Source organism: Perissodus microlepis, chromosome 6 (assembly GCF_051167445.1).
Source record: "Perissodus microlepis isolate ML-2025 ecotype Zambia chromosome 6, ASM5116744v1, whole genome shotgun sequence".
NCBI classification, from domain to species: domain Eukaryota; kingdom Metazoa; phylum Chordata; class Actinopteri; order Cichliformes; family Cichlidae; genus Perissodus; species Perissodus microlepis.
Window position 1 is genome coordinate 30,166,955 of NC_140466.1, and position 25,208 is coordinate 30,192,162.

General features: G+C 39.1%; 2 protein-coding genes and 1 pseudogene across 3 annotated transcripts; all 3 read left to right on the forward strand.

The window, feature by feature from the left end:
• The first annotated feature begins 354 nt into the window (after positions 1-354).
• LOC146385914 (intercellular adhesion molecule 2-like) lies at positions 355-4,471 on the forward strand. The gene is made up of 4 exons (XM_084931916.1): positions 355-550; positions 1,166-1,435; positions 1,600-1,926; positions 2,165-4,471. The coding sequence occupies exons 1-4, from the start codon at positions 478-480 to the stop codon at positions 2,419-2,421; spliced, it is 927 nt and encodes a 308-aa protein (XP_084788042.1). The 5' UTR covers positions 355-477; the 3' UTR covers positions 2,422-4,471.
• Positions 4,472-8,762: 4,291 nt separating this feature from the next.
• On the forward strand, positions 8,763-12,021 carry LOC146385915 (intercellular adhesion molecule 2-like; annotated as a pseudogene). Its single transcript, XR_014800408.1, has 4 exons — positions 8,763-8,886; positions 9,831-10,100; positions 10,446-10,776; positions 11,051-12,021. The product of XR_014800408.1 is annotated as an intercellular adhesion molecule 2-like (transcript).
• Positions 12,022-15,763: 3,742 nt separating this feature from the next.
• On the forward strand, positions 15,764-21,889 carry LOC146385916 (intercellular adhesion molecule 2-like). The gene is made up of 4 exons (XM_084930078.1): positions 15,764-15,953; positions 19,453-19,722; positions 19,882-20,211; positions 21,801-21,889. Exons 1-4 carry the CDS (start codon positions 15,764-15,766, stop codon positions 21,887-21,889), a joined length of 879 nt encoding a protein of 292 aa, XP_084786204.1.
• Positions 21,890-25,208: the final 3,319 nt, after the last annotated feature.

Genomic DNA, 25,208 nt, shown 5'->3' on the forward strand with positions numbered 1-25,208 from the left:
GTGGGGATACTCCCACAGGGGTTAAATCTGGGACTCTCCAACATTTGACCCTAGACCTGAAGAAGCTTCTCGGATGAGAGGTGAAACGTCTTCAAGCAACTTAAAGAAGTCCAGACACTGTTCTTTCCAAGCTCCTGAGACATACTGATTGATTGATATATTTTTTAATTATTATGAGGATATTACTACTTTAAAGTCAGTATATAAAAAGATTGCAGTATGTATAACGGTGACAATGCTACACTTTCGTTTTCACAATTTGCCAGCGTTGATAACTTGATGGCTGTAAAACAGGAAAGGAAAAAACCCAGCGGATGTGTGCTGTGAAAACAGGCTACACTGCCAACATTGTTCTCTTACAATAGAAAACCAAAATGAGGAACTCGTAGAGTACATTCCCCTCTCCGAACGCCTTCGGACTAAATGTTTGATCATCTTCTCGACAACATTTGATTTCTAAAAATCTAGCTGGGAATAATGTTTTCCTATTTTATTTTTCTGGTTGCCTCCTCAGTTACTTTTCTGTGCACCCACCAAGTGTCCAGTCAAGGTAAGTGAAGGGTTTTCCAAGAGGCTGTGTTCACGATGTGCATGGTACAACTAATTTACAGCTCACGTTTAGTCCTGCTGCTGCTGAATGTCTTAGAAACTTAGAGCCATCGTTACAGGTGGAAGCATACTGTAATACCCCATTAATTTAATGGTTCTCACTTTTTATTTTAGATGTTGTAAAGTGATAGATTAATTACTATAACTGTGGCTCTTAGATTAGTGCTTGATCAGTTTGTAATGTGATCATTGAATTTGATCAGTCAGTCAATCTTAAAATTTTTAATAACTCAAGTGAAAAACAAACACACATATATAACAAGACCATTGTGTACAGTTGGGTGGTGAAGGATTATTATTGTGGATATTTTGTATTTAAAGAATATAAAACTTTGTGGGATCTAGTCCAAATGTGACAGACATCCATAAAAAACAAATGTTCATTTTATTTGTGGATTTGTTTAAACTTTTACTGCCAAATCACCCGACAGTATCCAAATACTGTGAGAATTATCTAGAAGGAAATGTAAACTATATAACCATAAGATTTAGTATCAAGTGTTGTTGTAACTACTGTTTTATTGATTTTCTCAAACATGTACTGTGTTTCTTACAGGTTCTAGCTGCACAGAGTATCCTGTGTTCACTCCATCTGCACTGGTAGTGAAGTACGGTGACCCAGCCAATGTTACATGTGTTGCATGTCAGAAGGACTGCAGTGGAGATGCTTCAGGTTTGGAGCACCCTGTGGGAAAAGTTTCACAAAACGGAACCACGATATTCTGGATGGTTGACAGACTGACTGAATGGGACATCCCTCTCATGTGTTATTATAACACTGATGCTGGTGATCAGTGTCTTACCAGTCTGAATCCAACTCTTTATGGTAAGTATGTTTACTTTATAACATCAGACTTTCTAGTGAATTTTGCATCATTTATAATCAGAATTTGATCTCTTTCTGTAAATACACAGTTAGATGGATTCATACTCTCAGCGGTTACTGACTAACATCTACCTGTGTTACTCTTTCTTTCCTTGTCTTCTCAGAGCCTCCAGAAAGTGTCTCCATCAGCTTTGTAAACCACACTGAGATGATGTTTGAGAATCAGCAGTACACCCTGCAGTGTAGCGTACAGAACGTAGCTCCTGTTCAAAGCCTCAATGTGACCTTCTACAGAGGAAACACTGCACTGGGTCACCTACAGTCCAACAGTGAACAGAAGAAACCCGTGAATGAGACCTTCACTCTGAACATCACTCCCAGTAGAGAAGATGATGGAGCCCAGTACTGGTGTGAAGCCAAGCTGGAGCTGAGACCAGCTGGACCACAGCGCCCTCCAGTGGTGACATCAGAAAAACTCAATGCTACAGTCTGTAAGTCACTGTGGGAAAATTAAAAGAATCAAACCTCAGTTTTATATTCACACCAAACCGACACAGTTTTTTCTTTGTTTGGTATCGCTCCCATATCTGTGCATAATCTTAAACCTTTTGCTGGGAGCAGGTTAGCTTATCTTAGAATACAGACTGAAAATATTAACAGACAGACCAAAACACGTGATTTATACATCAGGTGTTTATTTGCTCAAATTACCTGTTTGTCTTTTCCTAGATTTTACTACCACAACCAGAAAGCCAGAACCTACAACCATTAAATCAACAACAAGGTCAACCACAAGAGCCACAACACCCCAAACTACAAAGTCAACAACTACAACCACCAAATCAACTACAAGCTCAGGCACAACGACAACAGCGACCACGACAGCAGTAATTGCACAAGCAATCACTACACCACAGAGCAGCTCCAACAGAATATTAACTCACAGCTTCATGTGTTTAATGCTTCTGCTCTCTGCTCTCATCTGATTTCATATCAAAAGATTCCATAAGCCTATTATAACAATGAATGTAATTAGATCATAGCAAATACTTCATTCATTTTCTGTATAGCTTCTTAAAGGCAGTGAGTGAGCAGTATTCAAATGAGTTGTTTTTCTATGTATGCACACACATAACGAACTAAGGTGAGTAGTTAGAGTTGCTTTCTTTTATTTAGACCATTAGAGTCGTTTACAGCTGTGCTAGAAACACCAACAAGCTGATGTTTCTCAGCTTGTAGTGTCGCTCTGGGATGTCGTCCTCATTTTAATTCATTAGAAATTAAACACCTTCATTTTCCTATAAATAAGAACACGTCCATTCTGACAGTGTTCACATTTATAATCTATTTGTTTTACAAACAAATGAGGAGCAGCAGAAATACAAGTTCAATCTCATAATATTGTCTTTATTTTTCCCTTTGTGCACATTCTCTCAGTCGACTTTAATCTCTGGCATGATCGCAGGAGGAAAAGTAATATTTTACTCTAAGAACATAGTACATTTAGATATTTAATCATAAATAACACTGCAGGGAAATGTTTTCATTTGAGCTGACGATGGTCTTTGATGAGGTCACAGCATTACCAAAGTTGCAACAAATCATTTCTGCCAGAGAAAAGTTGGGATCAGTCAGCATTAATCCTGCGAGGATCATGATTTGTATATAAATGCACATTATACATTTTGTTTTGCGTTAATGCTTTATTCACTGACAGCCACTATAACAGATCTTCCTGTAGTTACAATAACACCAGTTTTAGCTTCCTTCTATATAATGACACATATGATCTGAGAATGGCTTTAATCGCAGAATACTGTTTTATGTGTGTATAATGATTTTTCTATGTATGTACACCAAATATGAACCAAAATAAAGTTGTTGATTTTTTAATGTAAACAACTTCTTCCTCTTGGTCACAACATTTAATGTGTACATGAGAAGTTTCTGTCTTTCTGTTCATTTAGCCTGTTTGAAAAGATAAGTGGCACAAGCTGATTAAACCATTTCTAGATGAAAGAGAGGAAGCTGGAGAACCGCGATAAACCCAAAAGAGAAAGAGAAGCCATGACTTGGTATTATTAGGATAAAGATACACATTTGTGCATAATATTTGAAGTTGAATATATATGAATTATGAAGAGTTATGACGTATGAAAAATCAAAAGACTTTGAAATATATATGTACAAAATACTGCTGTTTCAACTACACCTGCTTACAGAAATTTAAGATGTGAGTGAAGTTGGACCCCCAACCTTCTTCAAATCCAACGAAAGTGGTATCAAACGTTTGTGCTGCAAAAATTTTAGTTTGTGCCGCTATCATTTTAAAGATATTAATAAGAATTTCTAGAGGTCATCAGAGGTCAACCAGTCCCCACATTAAGGAAATCAAACAAAATTGGTGTCAATCAACTGTGCTATGTTTGTGCTACTAAAATTGTTGTTTGTGCTGCTTCTGTTTTAAAGATATAAATGAAAATGTAAAGGTCAAAAGGTCAACCAGCCCCCCCGCATTACCCAAATCAAACAAAAGTGGTGTCAAACTTTTGTGCTACGTTTGTGCTGCAAAAATTTTCGTTTGTGCCGCTATCATTTTAGAGATATTAATAAAATAATGTCTTGATGCATGCTCAATCATCCAGGTTTACCTTTTGTAAATCCCAAATTGATTCTTGATTCTGTTCATCTGGATGTTGTGTTTTCAGTGGGAAAATGTTTTGTCATCCAAGTGACTTTTTCAGTCTCAGCTGACTGCAGGTTTCCCCAATCTTAGTACATGTACAGTCAGTGAAGAGAGATGTTACATCTCCCTTCACTTGCATTCCAGTCACTGAAGGTAGTTTGCAAGAGATTAGAGGATGACCCCAAATTCAGCAACAGAACCACCCTCAGCACTGATCAGTTGTGTTTGCTTTTGGAACTGTGTGTTAATTCTACCTTTTTCTGTCATGGTCTGGGTGAGTCTGAATAACTTTCCACAGCATCGGCTCTCCTCCTTTGGGTGGAGCCCTCCTTTGCCTTGAGAATCTAAGTTAGGAATTCTTGTAAATAAAAGTTTTGTTTTTGCAAATCACTTCAAGCCTCTGGTCTCTTGGTTCTGCGCTTGAGTCCATTCCACTCCATGGGCCTCTGAGCCATGACAGTTTCACATCCAAGGGTCAGTATTATTGTTCCATTGTGGGTCAGTACTACAGGCAGAAACATGGGTCTGCCATGGGTTCCCCAGTTTCACCCTCCGCGGCCAACGTGTACATGGAAGAAGTGGAAAAGAGGGATTTGCTATCCTACCTTGGAACACCACCAAGTCATTGGTTCAGATATGTGGATGACACGTGCGTGAAAATCTAATCTCAGGAGGTACCACAATTCATGGATCACATTAACTCGGTGGACCAACACTACAAATTCACCAGGGAGGATATGAAAGGTGGCAGGTTAACCTTCTTAGACTGTGAGATTTCCATCAGTAATGGGGGACATCTAAAAGCTGATGTGTACCGTAAACCTACGCGCACAGATCAGTATTCAAGGTTTGACTCTCATCATCCATTGGAGCATAAACTGGGTGTCATCAGGACGCTACAACAGAGAGCGAACACCATCCCCACAGACACAGCAGCCAGGGAAGCAGAAGAACAGCACATCAAGAAGGCCCTGAGTAAATGTGATTATTCCAGCTGGACAGTGGACATTTGTCAAAGCTGGGAAGGCGGCTAAAGAAAGCTCCAGCCGATCCAGGAGAGAAGGACAACCGCTGCCTAGGCAAAAACTCGTAGTGATCCTGTTGTCACGGTACTGGGTCTACGGCCCAGTGTTTTGTGTGTTTTAGTTTTATTCTTTGATTATTGTTATTTCCTCAGTGTTTCCTGGTTTATTTTGAAAGAGTATTGTGTGTTTGTCATTGTTTAGTTTCTCTTTCCCTGTGTCATTGTGTTCATTTGTGTCATTGTTTTTTTGGACAATTTTTTCACCACCCAGAGAGGAGATTACAAAGCCCTGCTCCTCCCCCACCGTGGTGCCTCTGATCACATCACTGTTATGCTAATGCCAGCATACAGGCCCCTGGTCAAAGTCACGAAACCAGTTTGTAAGCAGGTACGTGTGTGGCCAGAAGGGTCCTCAGAGGCACTGCAAGACTGCTTTTCCACCACATACTGGGAGATCTTTAAACAGACTGCACCACAGACTTTCAGAAATATACAGAAGCTGTCATTGCCTACATCTCAAAATGCATTGATGATGTCACAGAGACCAGGACCATCACTGTTTGGGCCAATCAGAAACCATGGCTCACAGGTGAGGTCTTCAGGCTCCTGAGGTTGAGAAATGCAGCCTTCAGAGCTGGGGATGAGGTGAGCCTAAGAACAGCAAGGGCAAACCTGTCACGTGGCATCAGAGGCGAAAAGGCAGTACTCCAGGAGGATTTCGCAAAGCTTCAGCGACAGCAGAGATAATCAGAGGCTGTGGCAAGGAATAGAAACCAACACAGATTACAAACCCACTCCGCAGACCGCTCTCGGTTCCACCTCTTTACCAGATGAGCTTAACAAATTCTATGCTTGCTTTGATGCACAGAAGACTCCACCTCTCCAACAACCGGGTGGTGACACTATCCCCAGACAGTGTGTGGAGATCCCTTGCCAGGATCATTACATGCAAAGCCCCAGGTCCTGATAACATCCCTGGGTGAGCACTGAGGGACTGTGCTGTGGAACTCACAGATGTCTTCACAGACATCTGTAATACATCCCTGAGCCAGGCTGTCGTTCCCACATGCCTCAAAGCCTCCACCATCATTCCTGTACCGAAGTCACCTACCTCCTGCTTTAACGACTACTGTCCAGTCGCTCTCACCTCCATCATTATGAAGTGCTTTGAATGGTTAGCCATGCATCAAATCAAAACATCTCCTCCCCCCAACCTGGATCCATTTCAGTTTGCATACCGGTGTTCTGGGAATCCATCCTACCTCAAAAAACATCCTACCCAATGTTTCTGCGCAGACGCTGAGCATGCGCACAACACCAAATTAACTTATTTTTCTCTCATCCAAGGTTATGGTTCTTACGGTTATGGTTATGGTTAGGGGGTAGGGTTAGGTTTACTCACAAGTCACCGGCAAATCATAATACGGGTAGGACGATTTCTCAGGGTAGGATGGTTTCTCAGAACACCGGCCAAACCGCTCAACCAATGATGCCATTTCAACTGCCTTTCACTCAGCCCTCATACATCTGGACACTAGAGACTCATACGTTAGAATGCTGTTCATCCCAGAAGATCTCTCCTGGTCAAAAAAGAGAGAGCGATATCCTCACCACCTGGATCACTGTGTGCTATGACTCCTGCACTGGGTCCTGCCGGAAAAAATTACAATGGGTAGTGAGAGCAGTGGAGAGGATTGTGGGTACTTCTCTTCCCTCCCTGCAGGAGATCTACTGCACCTGCCTCATCTGGAAGCCCTCTGGATTACAGGTGACTACACTCATCTGTCCAACAGCTCCTTCAGTTTGCTGCCATCAGAAAGGAGATTGAAGAGCCTCCAAGCTAGAACCAGCAGACTGACAGACAGCTTCATCCATCAGGCTGTCAGGATGCTGAATTCACTTTCTGCTCTCACACACACAAACTCCAGACCTGCATTCACCTCCTCCCTCCGAACCCCCCTCCCCCCAAACATACAAAACTCTGAACCTCCACCATTGCCTTTTCACTGACTGCCCCATCCCCACTTGCACATGAACTTGCTCACAATCACTATGATTGTGTTGGAAACTGCTGTTTATACAATTGTATAGTATTGTGTTGTACATAAGACTTCTATTTTATTCTATCTTTTTATCTTTATATTGTTTTAGTGTACTTTGAGGGCCATGGGAGCATTGCAATTTCAAATTCCTGTGTATGATTGTATATATGGTCTTTGACATTAAAGCTGACTTTGACTGTTTTCTCATGTGTTTCTCCTTCCTCTGATCACCTCCTGTGGGTCTTCCATTGTTCAGTGTCAGGTTGTCTGTTGTCCTACCCTCCATTTCACTTCAGGTTTTCATCATTTTGTTCAGGGCATGTTCATGTATCTAGTTCATGTTTGTACTTCATAGTTTCTTTCATGCCTGCGCAAAATCATGTTCATAGTCGTCATAGTCTTTTCTAGTGTTGCCGGTTTGGGTCTTAGTTTAGCCCCTGCCACTGTTCAAGTTGTTTTGTTTCACACTCTTGTCATCAGCCCTAATAAGGGCTCGATTTTTCTTTTAAGCTTCAGTTCCTCTCACTAGTGTTTGCATCTGGATTTATACATCGGGGAAACCAAACAACCTCTGGCGAAGCAGATGGCACAACACAGAAGAGCTACCTCGTCAGGCCAGGACTCTGCAGTCTATTCACACCTACAGGCCAGTGGACACTGTTTCAATGATGAGGATGTACACATCCTGGACAGGGAGGAACGCTGGTTTGAGCGCGAAGTCAAGGAAGCCATTTACGTGAAAAGGGAAAGACCATCTCTGAATCGAGGAGGGGGCCTAAGGGTACATCTTTCACCATCTTACAATGCTGTGATTGCAGCCATTCCCCAACTCTCTGTGGATGTTACTCATGGCCATTGATCAGTGGTCTTTGATCAGTAGGCTTCGATTAGTAGTCGTTGAACAATGGTCATGAGAATTTGCATATTAATGATCTAGGAACTTACCTCACAGCCCATTGTTCATGTAGTGGGCTGCTTTCAGTCATTGTGCAAATGTACTGTTTATAAGATTGGGGAAACCTGCAGTCAGCTGAGACTGAAGAAGTTACTTGGATGATGAAACGTTTCTTCCACTGAAAACACTACGTCCAGATGAACAGAATCAACCTTTTGGGTATTACATACCTGGATGATTGAGCACACATGAAGACATTATTTTTATTAATGTCTTCATGCTTCATGTTTAAGTTTAAGCACTGTTTTCAATAAATTGCATGCTCACTCCTTGTCTCACTCCAATTTCTTCTTGTTGCAAGCTCTACTTGGACCCTTGTTAAGATCTAACAATGCTAAATATGATTTTTTTTTTTTTGTCATTTTGCAAGTGGTCTTAAACTTTTGATCTGGACTGTAAAACCTCCTCAGGAGACAGACTTGACTTGAATCCCTGACTTCAGAAAAACAGAGTTTCACTTTCACAGCTGACTATCTTTGAAGATTAAAAAAAACAAAAACAAAAGCAAAAAACAGAAGAGCGGATGTATTTTTGGTAAACAGGCTACTCTGCCAACATTGTTCTCCTACAGAAGAAAAGCAAAACGGGGAACTCGCAGGGCAGATTCCCTCTCTGTACACCTTTGGGTTTCATGTTTGATCATTTTATTTCTAAAACTCTAGCTGGGAATAATGTTTTTCCATTTTATTCTTCTGGTTGCCTCCTCAGTCACTTTTCTGTGCACCCACCATGTGTCCAGCTGTGGTAAGTTAAAAGTTTCCCAGCTATAAAAAGCGTCTGTGTTCGGGATGTTCTTGTTTAGTCCTGATTCTGCTGAATGTTAGTCTTACTGTCAGACAGTCACACAGTGTCTTGTGGTTATTGTGTTTTTGTGACTGTTTCTATTTTAAAGACGGATTAAATTCCAGTTTTAGAGTCAGCCCCAAGTTTAGTTAGTTACATGTTTCTAACTTTCTTGTATGCCTAGTTTATGTTTCTTGTGTTAGGTTCCTCTTGAGTCTCTGTCATCCCCGTGTCTCCTGTTGGAGTCTGGCTTGTGTGTTTGTGTGTTTCCAAGGTATTCCCAGTGTTCCAGGTTTTCTCTGTTATTTTGGTTTGACAGTTTTTGGTCAAACCAAAATGGTCATCCTTAATAAACGGTTTGCTTTTTGTTAAAAATCTAGTTTTGCCTTCTTTGTCCATGTTTAGGTCCTCACAAAAGAAACTCACGATCTGCAGCCGCAGATCTTGATTGACACTTACAAACTTCAAGTAATTACTATGGCTGTTAGTTGAATGTCTGAATAATACGTAAGGTTATCATTGAATCTTATAATGATAATATTCTAATACGTTATAAATTGGTTACTATTCTGAAACAAGCGAGTAAAAAAACATACATCAGAACTACATCATGTATAGGTAAGAGAAGGCTATCATATCAGGATACTTTGTGTTATGATGGCATAAAACAAATCTTTTTCAAATCTAGTCCAAATGTGACATACATTCATTCAAGATAAATGTTTATTTTCTTTGTAGATTTTTTCTGACTTTACTGCTAAATCATCAAACATCCAGATATTTTGAGATTGAACAAGAAAATATATTATTATTGTAAAATATAAAGTCATAAGATGGATTATAAAGCACTGGTGTTATTATAGTTTTCTTGATTATCTCAGACATATATACTTTGTTTCTTACAGGTTCTAGCTGCACAGAGTATCCTGTGTTTACTCCATCTGTACTGGTAGTGAAGTACGGTGACCCAGCCAATGTTACATGTGTTGTATGTCAGAAGGACTGCAGTGGAGATGTCTTTGGTTTGGAGCACGCTGTGGGAAATGTTACAAAAAATGGAACCACGATGTTGTGGACGGTTGACAGACTGATTGAATGGGGGCATATCTGTCATGTGCTATTATAACAATGATGCTGGTGATCAGTGCTGCAGCGATCTGGATCTATCTATCTATCGTAAGTACTTACTTTATAACATCAGACTTTCTAGTGAATTTTGCGTCATTTATAATATGAATTTGATTTCTTTGTGTAAATATGTAAATATGTACTCTAGATCATGACACTTGCCAATGAATTTTTCATAATTCATAATCCCAAATCAACCTCTTTCTCTGCGTAAATATAAAGTTACATGGATTCAACCCCTTAGTTGTTGTTAACAAGTCTTTAGCTTGCATTCTGTTTTGTTCTTTACATTTTTTGTTTCTTTCCCTTTCTTTCCAGTTAGATGGATTCATACTCTCAGCAGTTACTGACTAACATCTACCTGTGTTACTCTTTCTTTCCCTGTCTTCTCAAAGCCTCCAGAAAGTGTCTCCATCAGCTTTGTAAACCACACTGAGATGATGTTTGAGAATCAGCAGTACACCCTGCAGTGTAGCGTACAGAATGTAGCTCCTGTTCAAAACCTCACTGTGACCTTCTACAGAGGAAACACAGCACTGGGTCACCTACAGTCCAACAGTGAACAGAAGAAACCCGTGAATGAGACCTTCACTCTGAACATCACTCCCAGTAGAGAAGATGATGGAGCCCAGTACTGGTGTGAAGCCAAGCTGGAGCTGGGACCAGCTGGACCACAGCGCCCTCCAGTGGTGACATCAGAAAAACTAAAGCTTACACTCCAACGTAAGTCTGAGAAAATAAAAGTCAACAAAATCTTTATTTACCCGTCAGAAACTAGCAAACCCTTGCTGACAGTGAAAAAGGATAAAGCAGCTTTTTCTCTGGTAATTAGGTAGCTGTGTGTGTCAGTGAGCTCATATCAGTTGACTTCTTGATTAAATGACTGCATACTGCACTAAACTCTCTGAGCCACCGTACATCACAGTCTTACAATAATGACAGCTCAGTCAGATCACAGATGTTTCTTTGCACTCTTTAACTGTCTGTCTGTTTGTAGCTTTCGGGGGAAGAAATGGACAGGCAACATGGAAGAGAGGCTCCAGCAGAAGATTCATTTTTCACTTCATGTGTTTAAAGATTCTGTTCTCTGCTTTGATGTAAAGTCACGACAGAATGTTGCACGAAGCAGTTACATCAAAAAAATCATTTCCTGTACAGTCAGCTGTATAAAATGACTTTTTTTTGTTTTTATTTTGATGCTTGAGCCTGAGAGAGCGTTAGCCTTGGAGTGAAGAGTGTTTGATGTTTGTGAGGACACAGAACATCCTGGGATCACTGACTGGTTAGAGTTGCTTTAGACCGGGGATGTCAAGCTCATTTTACATTGTGGGCCACACAGAAGCTAAAGTGAAACTATATGATAAATATGTAAAAAATATAAATGTGATAAATGATAAAAGTTTTACCTCGACTTGTAAAATATAAAGTTTTGATGCTAGGCATCATAGGGGTTAACCAGCGAAGAGCTATGTAGTTGGTCACCAACGTAGCAGAAGCAGCGTCGAGGTGGCTGTGGATCAAAAAGAGGAGAGGCATGGCATGTAGGGTAGCCCCCCCCCCCCCCCAAACACATTTATATAGTAGATAATGAAAACAAAATAGGAACTTTCTGTAATTGTAATTGTTTATCTATTACTTAATTACCTTGTTGTAGTATGAGTGAAGGGTGTTCTTTATTAAGATTTTCATTAAAAAGCTGTGAAAGTTATCCTCCACATTTTCCAGAGCTCTCCAGTTGATCTTTGCTGCAATGTTTCTGACTCCCAGGCCTTATGTTTGACACTCCTGCATTAGACTGATAGGAGTCTTCGTTCATGCAAGAGACAACGCCCACATGCTAATGTATCCATGTTTTAATATATGCATTGCTTCTAGTTTTGGTGTAGCTTTTAGGTGTCATCTCATTTTAGTCTGTGAGCCTCGTGAATGCCTTAAGTAGACCTGACAGTAAACTCACTGAATAATAAACTGTGAAATAAAATACCTCTGATTTTGTTCTTTTAGTGTACAGAAGTCTGTGTGCATTCTCACATTTTGTGAATCATTGATTTTGTTGTGAATCAACACTTTATGGTTTATGGGTTTGAACCCTGCATCACCAAGCTGTGAGGAAACAGTGCCAACCACTGAGCCCTCACACTTTCAGTCTATATCAAAAACCTCCTGTACCAAATGTTGTACACAGCAGTTGTTTCCATAACTGTGTTTCTGTTTGTGACGCAATACCTTTGCATTGTGGGTAGAGCTGCTAAGGGAGAATAATTCACAATAACTAAGTTTCCCTAACTTAGTTAGCTTAAAGAGGACAGGAAATGCTAAATGTATAAACACTTAAACTAAAAATTGGAGTTGGGGGTCATTTTTGTGTTGCTCCTGACTCCAACAATGAGTTCACTTTCACTCTGTCTCTTCAGCAGTCAGTGGTTATACGTTGTTGTGCTACCTGCACGCCATCTGTTAGCTGTAATATTAGTTTTTTAAAGCACTTTATAAATGAGGACTGAAGGGAGGAGAGCCTGTCTGAGTCACCAGGCCAACAAGTTGGAGTCCTGATTTTGTTGCCAGTCTGGGTGCAACGAGCCACAGAATCATCTGGCAAAGCAAATGTTTGCAAGATGTGATCAGTGCTTTTTTATGCAATAAAATATTCTCTCTTTTCCTAAGCACAACCAAACCAAATAATATTACATTAATATATATTATATATATTTTATTACATATTATATAAGTATATAAAATTACTACTATTTTACTTATATTTTAAATGAAGTTTATGCGCAAGTTCAATAAGGAAGATCTATGGCCTCACATCTGTGCGCTCACAGGTGTTGCCAGTTAAATCTAAGCTTTATCACTTTCTCATACTGTCAATCTGTTTGTGTAATCACTGGTCTACTCCAATCACCTTCTCCAGGCCAATCGGCATTCATGTGAAGTAACTGAAATCTCACATTTTAAGTAAGCTCTGCCTGGGTTTTTTTAGGCAACAAATGTGGATAATGTAAGCTCAGGGAACTAAATAGATTACCGAGAAAGCTTTTTTTAAACGTTAAAAAGAATCATTTTAATCCTTTTGACCATTTTTTAATGCCAGCAGGTCTTCAATGATCTTTGTCAATGATCATGATGTGCATTAAATGCATGTTTTATAAAAAATGCATGTAAAATAATATGGTGCCTATTTGTCTTCTTTGCCTCCTAAAACCTAGAAGTACATCTGCATTTGTTTATTCCCTGATTCTTTTAGAAAGAAAGAAATCCACAAATTATTTCATCCTTCTATTTTTAACTTGTGTTCCACTTTTATATGTTTGTTGTTTAAATCTTTGTGGTCATTGGGAAAGCAACAACAAGGCTTAAAAGAATCAGTCAATACTAACGCATACATATCTTCATAAAATGAAGGCAAATGATCAAAGTGTGACTTTTCTTAAAATTTATTTTACAATTACGGTGAGTTTTGAGTCTTGAACTGGTACCTGTTATCCAACTCAAACCTGTCGACTCGTCTAAAAACAGGAAGTCATATTAAATAAGGCTCAGTTTAAGTTATTCAGCTTTTCGTAAGCACTGCTAAACGGTGTTTTTCATCAGTAATGTTAAAATTAAATAAGACCCTGAAGCACACTGAATTTATTTGTGTATTTTATTGAATAATTAGCCCCTGAAGGAGGAAGATGAAGCTACTCTTGGGAAGAAGTCCTTCTTCCAGAAGATCCCGAACTGCTTTCTTTTCTTTTTTAGGCAGATTTCCTGCAGATCTTTGTTTTGCGCTATGAGATTTGTCATGTCGGTGAAAAAGTGTTCATCCTGCACCTCAAGATTCTTACAGTGTTTCTCCAGTTCTTCTAATGTTTCTTGCTTTTCATCAGTTTTTTTCTTCTTTGTTTTTCTCATGCATGTCTTTTTGTCGTCTCTTCAGCAGTTCTTCAAGCAAAGACTGCGTGTCTTCTTGAGATTTTTCCTGCCGTTGTTTCTCCTCCTGAATTTCGGTGTTTGCACACTGGGCTTTGTTGTATAACACTTTCAAATGGATATTTTTTGTCACCATTACTTGGATGTTGCACCGCATATCCCTGCATTTTTTTTCTAGTTGCCGTTTCTCTTCCTCGACTTCAGTGTTTTTGTGCTTCACGTCATTGTAAACTAGTTGCGATTCTGCCTTCCTTGTTTCAAAGTCTTGGAGAATCTGCTGCGTCTCTCTGGGTTTCTTCCAGTTGTTTCTTTTCATTTAGCACGTCTGCATTTTCTTGAAGTGCTTTATCAAAGACTTCCTGCAGTGCTTCCATTTTTATCTCTGTGTCATGGAGTTTGCACTGCATCTGTTGATGAATTCTGTTGTTCCTTCGCTTTAAGCATTTGTGTATTTCTTTTGAGAGCTTAATCAAACATGATATGCAAACCTTCATTGTTTTTCTCGGTGTCTTGAAGCCTGCACACAATCCCTTTGTGTATTGCTTCCTGTTGCTCCTTTCAACATTTCCTTGTTTCTTCTTCGTGCTTCGTTAAACATTAAGCGCAGACCTTCATTTTTTTTGTCAGTGGCTTGAAGCTTGCACAGCATCTTTTGGTGAACTGCGTCCATGTCTCAAAGTTTGCCCTGCATTTCTTGGTGTGTTGCATCCTGCTGTTCCTCGTCTTTAAGCATTTTCTTTGCAGCACTTCATCAAACATCACTTGGAGGCCTTCATTATTGCGCTGCATCTCTTGGTGTATTTTTTGGTTATCCCAGAGCTTGCATTTCTTGGCTCAGCATTTGTGTTTCTCCTCAGTGGTTCATCAACATTACTTGGAGGCCTTCATTTTTCTTCTCAGTGACTTGGAGCTTGGATTGCGTCTCGTGATGTATTGCTTCCATGTCTTGGAGTTTGAACTGCATTTCTTGGTGTATAGCCTTCTGCTGTTCTTTCTCTTTTAAAAGTTATGTGTTTCTTTTCAGCATTTCATCAAACATCACTTGCAGGCTTTCATTGTTTTTCTCCATGTCTTGGACCTTGCACTGCATTTCTGTTTTTCTTGTCCTGTTTTTATTTGTCTTTCAATATTTCTGTAAATTGTTGCATTTTAATCGTTTCGGCACTTTTCTCCTCTTGCATTTGTTGAATCCTGTTAGAAGTTTCCAAATTCTTTTTAGTCGATGCTGAACGTTCGGTAGCTGCGAACAAACTGACGTATGGACAGACATGGGTGACTTGAAGTTTCTCTTGCCTGTTTATGAGTTATGAAGCTGAGGATTTTTGTTTTATTTTATTTTATTTTGATAGAAGAATTACCAGTAAAGTTTAAATCTCTTTACTACCTTTTTGAAATGTATTATTATTATTATTATTATTATTATTATTATCATCATTATTATTATTATATAACATATTATCTGTTTGTCTGTCTTGTGTGAAAAATACATGAAAATGTAAAAGCTGTCTAGCAGTGTTCTTGAAAAAAAATGACACAGCCAAGTAACAGAAAATTGAGTCATTGAAAGTCACAGCACATTTGAGCAAAACAGCCATTAAATTCTCACATTGTGAAGGACTTTAAATACCTCAGAGTACACAACGATAATAAACTGGACTGGGTTAAAAACACTACTGCCCTCTACAGGAAGGGCCAGAGTCGTCTCTATTTTCTGAGGCAGCTGAGGTTTTTCAACATCTGTTGGACAATGGCCAAGATTGTCTCTTGTGGTCAGTGCTATCATCTAAGCTATTGCATGCTGGGGCAGCAGCTTGAGGGTCGCAGACTCAATAAACTGATCCGGAAGGCCAGTAATGTTGTGGGGACGGAGCTGGATCCCCTGAAGTTGGGTTCGGAGAGGCAGATATTGCCCAAGATAAGGAAAATATTGGACAATACCTCCCACCCACTTCATGACATGCTGACCAGTAACAGGAGCATGTCCAGTGAGAGACTGAGATTACACAAATACACCACTGAACGACACAGGAAATGACTCCTGTACATCTAATGCACAGTACACACTGCAATAGTCACATTTGTTTTGCTTCTTAAACTCCTGAGCATAAATTCCCTTTATCCATGAGCAACACTGGCACCTCATTCACAGTTTCACCCAACACTTCCCCTTTTTAAACCCCCAAGAGCTGCCGATTAGAGAGACCGGGAACTGATACAATCTCTATAGCATCCACTTAAGATATAACATCAGTCGTACTGCACGCTGCCTGGAGCTTATGTTATCAAATGTTTGAAGTGAGAAAATGTACCATAAAAGGTCAATTTGAATTTGATAGCTGTGGTCTGTGCGATAAGTATAATGATGTCCTCATCTTGTGGTGACAGATCCGGTGGACATTACCCTCTGTCTCTCGTTTCCTTTTTTGATTTTGGTCTATAACTTTTGGGATAAATAAAGTGTATATTAATGCTGTCCTGCCATGCTTAGCACTCTGCTTTGTCTCCAAGAGACTGATTCTAGATACAGAGCTGTGCAATTGAGGGTAGCCCGATTCTATCTATCCAATATTTCTCTAGCCAATAAAACATAGTGCCAATAAAGAAACTTCCGAAAATATCAGTGCCTGAACAAATGGGGGCTGAGTGAACATAACATACAAAAAATTAAATAGCCTTATCTCAGGGCTCGCAAAATTTCAAAATCCCTGGTAGCCCTTCGGGCAGGGACTCTTCAGTTTTTGGTAGCCCAAAATAAATTTAAGTAGCCCGAATAAAAAAGAGAGCAATTTTTTGATTTATGTTTTGTTTCCTGCTTTGTTTCCTTTACAATATTATCCATTAAAGTATAATATTGTAACGGAAACAAAACATTAATCAAAAAAATTGTTGAAACACAAATTACAACATTGTATAAAAATTACAATCATCAACTCAAATACTTGGTTCTAATTGAACAGACATTTCTATGAACTTGTAAGAACTGTGTAGGACATGAATCAGTCTGTGTCAGATCCTGAATTTGAAATTTCCACTGAAGTCACGGGTAAGAGGCAAGTGGAACCAAGATCTAGGACATTTGCTTTTTGAAGTTTGCAAAGACTGCTAAATTGTGCCAGTGGTAGTTCACTCTTTGCAACATAGTACGCTGTTTTAAACTGATTTTCAGGTTTATTTTTAGTATGTTATTTGCAATTGGTGTTTGTTCTGGGAAAGATATTGCAGACTGAGCAATAATGCATCTCTTGCATTTCTCATGGGTTCTAATGGGGGCCTTTCTTAAAATTACTGGTCCCAGTAACAAAGGCGCTTGTCGACTCAGAAATCGAGGGAAAACCAACAACACACCCGGCAGAACATTACGTTATTTACACGGGTGCACATAAGTGGTCCGCATGTGCGCATTCGCTGTCAAAATAAAAGACGCGCACCAGATAAGAAGTTGCAACGCGCGTTTGCACCCATATAAAAGGCACTGTTTTTGTCCGCTAGAGTGGGATTTTCACGGCACATTCTGCACCACCTCTCTGTGCGTTCATCATTTGTTTGAAGCCAGCTCACCTCCTGCAACCACTTTTCCGAGAATACGCGCTTCTGTTGTGGTTCGGACTCTTTCTGACATTTCTTTGGAGGTGGAGGAACACCAAAGTAATTGCTTAAAGGAGCTTCTTCGACATCTTTAAGAGTTCTAAACAAATGTCTGTCCTCCTCCAGAAAATCTTATGTACGCAAACACGCGTTGCAACTTCTTATCTTGTGCGCGTTTTTTTTTATTTTGACAGCGAATGCGCACCTGCGGACCACTTATGTGCACCCCTGGTTATTATTTAGCTCGTCATGTTGCAGCCACAGAAATTATTTTGTCCATGAAACCATAAAGCTGCACTTTCTTTTTGCCTTATAGTCTGATTTGTCATAACTTTTCCGTTTTGTGGTAAGCTTTTCTTTGGCTGTCCCTTCTTCACCCTGACCTGTCTTATTTGGCTCAGCAGAACTAAAATATATATCCTGCTGCTTTTACACACGCACTCACATAACGCTCAGCGATTCTCTGCGCGATCAACCTCTCACATGTTTAAGCTTGCTGCGGGAGATTTCACTTGTCATGTTTGCATAGTAAGCTAACGATTGATAAGACGATGTCAGAGGAATTGGTGCGCGAATGATCGTCACTCACCAATCAGTGCTGTCGCTCTCTATACACAGTTCGCGTGATTGCAAAGTGAAAGCAAAAAACAAGCGCAAATTCAAACGCGATTTCAATATGTCACATATTGACAGTGGCTCACCGATGCCAATGACATAATTACCCAACTACATTTCCAAAAGAATGCAAAAGCATTGACATATATTTTTCCTTCCTATGATAGCCCGACGGGCAGGGCTGAGATGGATTTTGGTAGCCCGACTGGAAAATCGCTAGCCCCGGGACGTTGGGCTAGCAATTTTGCGAGCCCTGCCTTATCCTTTTCGTAGGCATCCTGATGGCTACAAAGTGTAAAGAGATTTAAAAATGTACACAAAATCTTCATTTCTTACTGACTGAGGAATTTCTATATTGATAGGAAGGTACTGAGATGGCACAGGAATTAAATCAAGTTGTTCATACACAAGAAGCCATTGTTCATTTAAGGAAGTCCTTTGTTATCAGCGTTATCAGCTGTTCTATCAACCAGGTCTCTGATACAGGAAACATACAGTGTTAGGAGAGCCAAAGCTACCATGACGCTTGTTATCAGGGACATTAAAAGATTTTTTTTATTTCTATCCAAAAACTCTTTGTCAGCCAATGTCTCCAGTTTGTGAGCAGCAATACTGTTAAGAATGAATGTACAACATCTCTCACACACGACCTTCCAAGCTAATATGACACACTAGAGTAATCTTTAAAACTCGTCCCTAGGGAGCATCTGAGTGATTTAACAAAACACTTTTTCCTGTGTTTCCTGTGTTCATGTTCGGTGCCTCATGTGGAGACAGTCTGGCTCTGTAAATTGAAATGGCAGAGCACAATGTACACCCTCGATGTCTTTGTCTGTGTGGAAATCTGTTTAACCCTTTGTGTTGTTATTGTGGTTCTGGAATCCTCTTTGCAATGGCTGACATGGATCCAAGTGGCGCAATCTTTGACCTTACCTGCTGTCTGGGTTTAAAGTACAGGGTGGGCAATTTATATGGATACACCGTAATAACATGGGAATGGTTGGTAATATTAAAGTCCTGTTTGTGGCACATTAGTATATGTCAGGGGGCAAACTCATCAAGATGGGTGGTGACCATGGTGGCCATTTAGAAGTCGGCCATCTTGGATACAACTTTTGTTTTTTCAATAGGAAGAGGGCCATGTGACACATCAAACTTATTGGTAATGTCACAAGAAAAACAATGGTGTGCTTGGTTTCAACGTAACTTTATTCTTTCAGTGTTGGCAGCATTTCGGTTTGATATTAATTGTGCTGTCTCATACATTTAATGTGTTTCTTACAGATTCTAGCTGCACAAACAATCCTGTGTTTACTCCACCTGCACTGATAGTGAAGTATGGTGACCCAGCCAATGCTACATGTGTTGTATGTGAGGTGGGATGCCATGGAAATCTTTCTGGTTTGGAGCACGCTGTGGGAAAAGTCACAGAATATATAACCACCTTGTTCTGGACAGTTGACAAACTGACTGAATGGGAAACATATGTCATGTGCTATTATAACACTGATGCTGGTGATCAGTGTTGTAGCACTCTCAGTATAAATGTGTATCGTAAGTATGTTCATGTGACACTTGCTAGTGAGTTTTATATTTATAATCGGAATTTGATTTCTGTTGTATGTGTAAATATAAAGTCATTCTGCTGATGTTTTCAAGCCTCTAGCTTACATGTTGTTCTTTACATTTTTGTTTCTTTCCCTGTCTTCTCAGAGTCTCCAGAAAGTGTCTCCATCAGCTTTGTAAACCACACTGAGATGATGTTTGAGAATCAGCAGTACACCCTGCAGTGTAGCGTACAGAACGTAGCTCCTGTTCAAAGCCTCACTGTGACCTTCTACAGAGGAAACACAGCACTGGGTCACCTACAGTCCAACAGTGAACAGAAGAAACCCGTGAATGAGACCTTCACTCTGAACATCACTCCCAGTAGAGAAGATGATGGTGCCCAGTACTGGTGCAAAACCAAGCTGGAGCTGGGACCAGCTGGACCACAGCCCCCTCCAGTGGTGACATCAGAAAGTGTCAATGTTACAGTCTACTGTGAGCATAAAAGAATGAACATTTCTTTTAGATTATATTTGTGTTATTTTTGTTTTTTGCTTTTATTAAAAAAAAAGACATTTCCATCGTAAAGCCTTGTCCTCTCTTCTATTTTGCTTCAGGACACTTGCTTCAGTTCCCTCGCCTCACCGTCATTCAGTTCAGTTGGTGTTATGTCTATATTCTGTTCCTCTGGAAATATTGCTGTTAATAATTCATGTGTTTTATATTCTATACAGTCAGACTTCATTGAAACAGTAAGATTGATCTTATTCACTCTTTGGGGATCCTGTTCTAACTCCTGTCCCTGCTAGGATCTCCTTCCTCTATGATGGGTCATCAGATACTTTTTCTTACTGTGGACCCATTGTCATTTTTTATAGTATACTATTTTATAGTAGTAAATAAAGAAAACTTTTCTGTCATGTAGTTGTTTGTTTATCTTTCACTTAATTACTTTGCTAAAACATGAACAGCCCTAAGAGAAGTTCATGCTGTAACACTTAATAAACAGTTAAAAGTCCAAAATGTTTCTCTCCTTGCATTCAACAGCTGTCAAACCTTTTTGTAAACCTCAAAGTCTTTTTCATGTTTATTCGCATTTCTGCTCTTATTCACAAACACTTTGTTATTTGACCTCCATCAGTTTCCGGTCTCTGTAATAGATCTGTCCTTCTGATGGCCTTGTGAGGATTATCACCACTTCTGGTTTAACTCTCCTTGCCTCTGATGGCCCTCAGGCTTTTATTCGAGGCTTTGTCTTGTCTCTCCTGACATCTTCAAGTCTTCCTGAAGCCTTTTTGCCATCAGTTTCAATCTGTATCCTTCTCAGTAACTTTTCCTCCCCATATTCTGTTCATGCATTACGTCAGTCTGTCTTTAACGTTGAGCTGCAGCTAATGTCATGTGACATTAGAGTTGTTTCTCCCTGACACGGTATGACTGGTCTTATTTTTTGGCGGGGGGGGGGGAGTCCACTTTGCTCTGTAGCTTCATCAGACTTCAATCAACAACTACTTCCTTACTTACATCTTTTCCTTTCTTTTCAACTCTTGTCAATCACTCAATGTTTAAATTCTTAGTATTTTTAAAAACTCCTTCTCAGGTGGGGTATCAGCCCCTTGAATTATGCTCAGATCACACTTTTGGAATAGGTGCTGCTACTTCTGCAACCAGATTTCCTCAATATTTAATAACTGAGCTGCTGGTCATCATCAAGCTATTTGTCGTACATCATTTTTGACTCTGATGTCATCTTTTTACCTCAAAAAAGTCCTGGTAAGCCATGACATAGAGCTGGTGGTGGTAACAAACTCTTTTCCATTTATATCCACATTTCTGTTCGTCTTTACAAAAACTTTGTTCTCTAAACTTTGTATAATAGCCTCTCCTGGCCTCCAATTACCTCTGAGCCTTATTACAGGCTCTCTTCTTACCTCTCTTTATGGACTGATAGCTCTCAAGCCTTTGTTTCATTGCTGACTTCATTACTATATTCCAGTCATTTTCTTGCCCACCTTGTGTGAGCCAATCAGCTCCCATTCCACATACTTTATATCTCATTGCTCTTCTGTCATCCTGCCTGTCAGACTCTCGTTTGTGTAACCTTTGTCTCACCGCTTTCCCTCAGAGCTCCATCCAAGCCTCCATCTTCATCTCTGGGGGAGTCCCATCCTAACTCCTATCACTGCTGGGATCCTGTTGTGATTTGATGGGTCATTGGCATTTAATCATCAAACTGTGCATCTCTGTATCTTTGCCTCAATAAATGTCTTGCTGATACCTTTGGTTTATTTGGTTTAGCTTAAGTACAAATTTCAAATTTCTAGCTTAGTTATTTCATTTCAGATTCTGGTGTTTGCTTGTGATGGGCATTATGTTCAAACAATGTCAACCTTTGGTTATAATAGACGATGCATATTTTCCACTGGTGGCTACATTATTTTTAACAAACCAGCAAAAGTGCACAGTCCTTTAAATCCATGCAATAAGGTTTCTAGAGATCATCTAAAGCAGACTTGGGCAATTAATTTAACATGACAAACTGGATCGCATCACTAAGCTGGACTCAGTTCTGTTCAATATTAATTTGATCTTTTTTCAAAGTGTTGGTGAGAGTCGAGGCCACAGTTAGGCAATTAAAGATAAAACAGACAGTGTTAACCAATATTCACCCAAATAACTGTGAACAACATTTGCCCATGAAACACACTATATTATGCTATATTATGAAAGAACAGGTAACTACACTCTAAAAACTATTGTTTAAGCTCAAGAAAAAAAATTAACGCAACAGTTTCCATTACTCTTTTTGAGTTACGATAACTTGTGTTGAAATTAGATTGAACCAACAAACTATATTGAGTTAGGGGAATTAACTTTTCCTCCATAATCAAAGGTGATTTTAATTACCATTTACGTAATATTTGGTAGCTTAAAAACATATTTTTAAGTTGTTTACTCATAAAAATTATGTTCCTCCAATTACTTTTTCCACATTATTTAAAATGATTTTTAAGTGTTATGTAATTAATTACAGCAATTACAAAAACATTTTTTTAAAGTTCATTATTTAAAATATTAAGTTGCTGATTTTCATCATTATTATCATCATTTTAGCTTTCTCTTATTTTTTTTATTGTAATAGCTTTTAAGAAAGGAATTCATTCAACATTTTTTTTTTATCAAATAACTTTTTTATTTTTTAACTGCAGGCATTTCAACACTTTGTATTTAAAAAGTGAAAATAAACCAGAAATTTAGATTTATACCATCACAGCCAAGTTATAGAATATGCCTTTATGTATTTAACACCACAGAAACAAATGTGTTCAATTGGTAAAAAATCTACTTAGAAAATATTTTGTTACAGTAATACTTCCATGCAAGTGTTCAGTAAATGTTAACTTGCCTACCAAACTTTACAAGATCTTGCATCTTTCTATTACACAATGCAGCAAACACCTTTAAGATCAATGTTACACATACAGGATTCAAAACAGTTAACAATGTTTGAAACAGAGTCAACATCTTTAACATAATGATGGTTCCATCAAGGTCAACGAACAGCTTCTGAACAACTTCAAAAGTATATTTCAGATCCTTGCATTAGCTCAGATTGAGAGCATATATTATGCCCATGAGCAAAACACAGCACCTTGGGAAATTCTGGCCCTCCATGATTTTTGTTTCCTCCACCACAATCGTTGCAGTCTTATGTTAGATCCAGGGGTGTGCCGGTCACTGATGATGGCAGTTTTCATCACCTGCCTCTCAAGGTTGGCCTTAAATTCTTCGGTGTCCTTGTAAAGCAAATTTTAAAAAATAGGTTAGTGAATTATAGATTAGACTTTTATACTTACTGAATCTTAATGAATTCAGATGATCAATGGAACACACACACACACACACACACACACACACACACACACACACACACACACACACACACACACACACACACACAATGCTGAATTACTTAGACCAAACTCCATGAAAAGGTCCTCTTCCTTCTCTCCAAGGAAAGTGATAAGGCAGCAGATGGCTACTTCTCTGCGTGTTTCAATTGTCTTGTGCTATTTAAGAAAAAATAAAGTATGCGTATAAACTACATGGGTGACTGCCAACAAAGTGCATTTCAAAGCTACCCAAAGTCTAAATAGTTGTCCTACCTCAAGAAGCATGTCCTTGATCTGCCTGATTCTCACTCCCTTAGCTCCTCCCCTTGATAAAATGACATCCATCAGTTTTGGGGTGCAATGGTCAAGTGTAGCCATTCAAGGCTTACAGTGGTTATTCTCTTGAACTCCTCCTTTATCTGTCGACCACACAAACAGAAGAATTAAACCTTGCAGACTATTAGCTATACTGCATTAATGAATGCTCTAATACATTATTTAAAGAGGATAGATGTGATCTAAGGCTACCCTTAGTTTTGAGGGAACAAAAACAATCTTGGTGAAGACAAGGGAGACTTCCCCACCATAACTGTGATGTAATCTCTAATGTTTTAGCAACCCTGTTTTTGCAGAGGTTTCGAATTTACACATTGTTCACTCCCAGCCCATTTTGTAAAAAATGTGTCCCAACTTAACAAAGCACTAATGACCCTAGATTATGTTAAGTAGATTCACATAGCCTATGCCACAATAATGCTATTGGAATGACATTAACAATATTTCACACAATCTGATTTTTTTTTTTAAGAAACAAAGATAGCTACAGCTCTTAAGATCAAGAACAATACTTACTTTAAGCTGTATCACAATACTAACCAAAATCATTTACAATGTAATATTACGTATAGGTCATGCAAGTTTTATAAAGACATAAAATAGGTGAGCCAGACAGAAAAAAGAAGCCTCTAGGTTATCCCTCTGACAAAACTATTCACAGTTTAAAGGCTTCTGATTTTGGTAAAAAGAAAAACAAAATCAGCCTATGATCGAAATTAGATTGCACTGTGTAGCAAAACTTTAACCACGCTTTTCCTAGCCACAGCAGCACTCTCTAGCTGAAGGCTTTTGTCCAATGAAACTTTATAAGTCTTATCCTCTCCTGTGCTAAAGTTTAGAATGGCTAGCATTAGCTACATGTGGTAGTGCAAAGTATTTCCTTATCTGTATGAGCATCACATCGTACACAAATCCACTACAGGTGACTAGCACAAATGCTTTGCTTTGGTAGAACTGTTATTTGTAAATGAAATGTTACTTACCTTGAAATGTCTTTTACAAAAGCTTGCACCATGCAACGCAACATGTGTGAATTTGCCCGGGCTAGTTAAGTCGGTAGGGGAGGGAATTTGAAATCAGAAGTTACAGTGGAAAAAAAAAAAGTTATCTATTCAATTTCTTTAAGTAATTACAACTTGAATTTTATTTTGAACCCACTAACATTGGGATTTAATTTCAAATTACATATAAAATTAATTTAATGTAATTACCAACATTATTAATTCAACACAACCCCAAAAAAATAAAGTTTGGGACTTAGAA

What these genes read in the sequence shown, in the direction of transcription:
- LOC146385914 (XM_084931916.1), top strand. Translation starts at nt 478, where the DNA reads ATGTTTTCCTATTTTATTTTTCTGGTTGCCTCCTCAGTTACTTTTCTG. An exon ending in TCTGAATCCAACTCTTTATG is followed by an intron (nt 1,436 to 1,599) that starts GTAAGTATGTTT and finishes TTGTCTTCTCAG; the next exon opens with AGCCTCCAGAAAGTGTCTCC. An exon ending in AAAACTCAATGCTACAGTCT is followed by an intron (nt 1,927 to 2,164) that starts GTAAGTCACTGT and finishes GTCTTTTCCTAG; the next exon opens with ATTTTACTACCACAACCAGA.
- LOC146385916 (XM_084930078.1), top strand. Translation starts at nt 15,764, where the DNA reads ATGCTGGGGCAGCAGCTTGAGGGTCGCAGACTCAATAAACTGATCCGG. An exon ending in TCTCAGTATAAATGTGTATC is followed by an intron (nt 19,723 to 19,881) that starts GTAAGTATGTTC and finishes CTGTCTTCTCAG; the next exon opens with AGTCTCCAGAAAGTGTCTCC. An exon ending in TGTCAATGTTACAGTCTACT is followed by an intron (nt 20,212 to 21,800) that starts GTGAGCATAAAA and finishes CCTGCCTGTCAG; the next exon opens with ACTCTCGTTTGTGTAACCTT.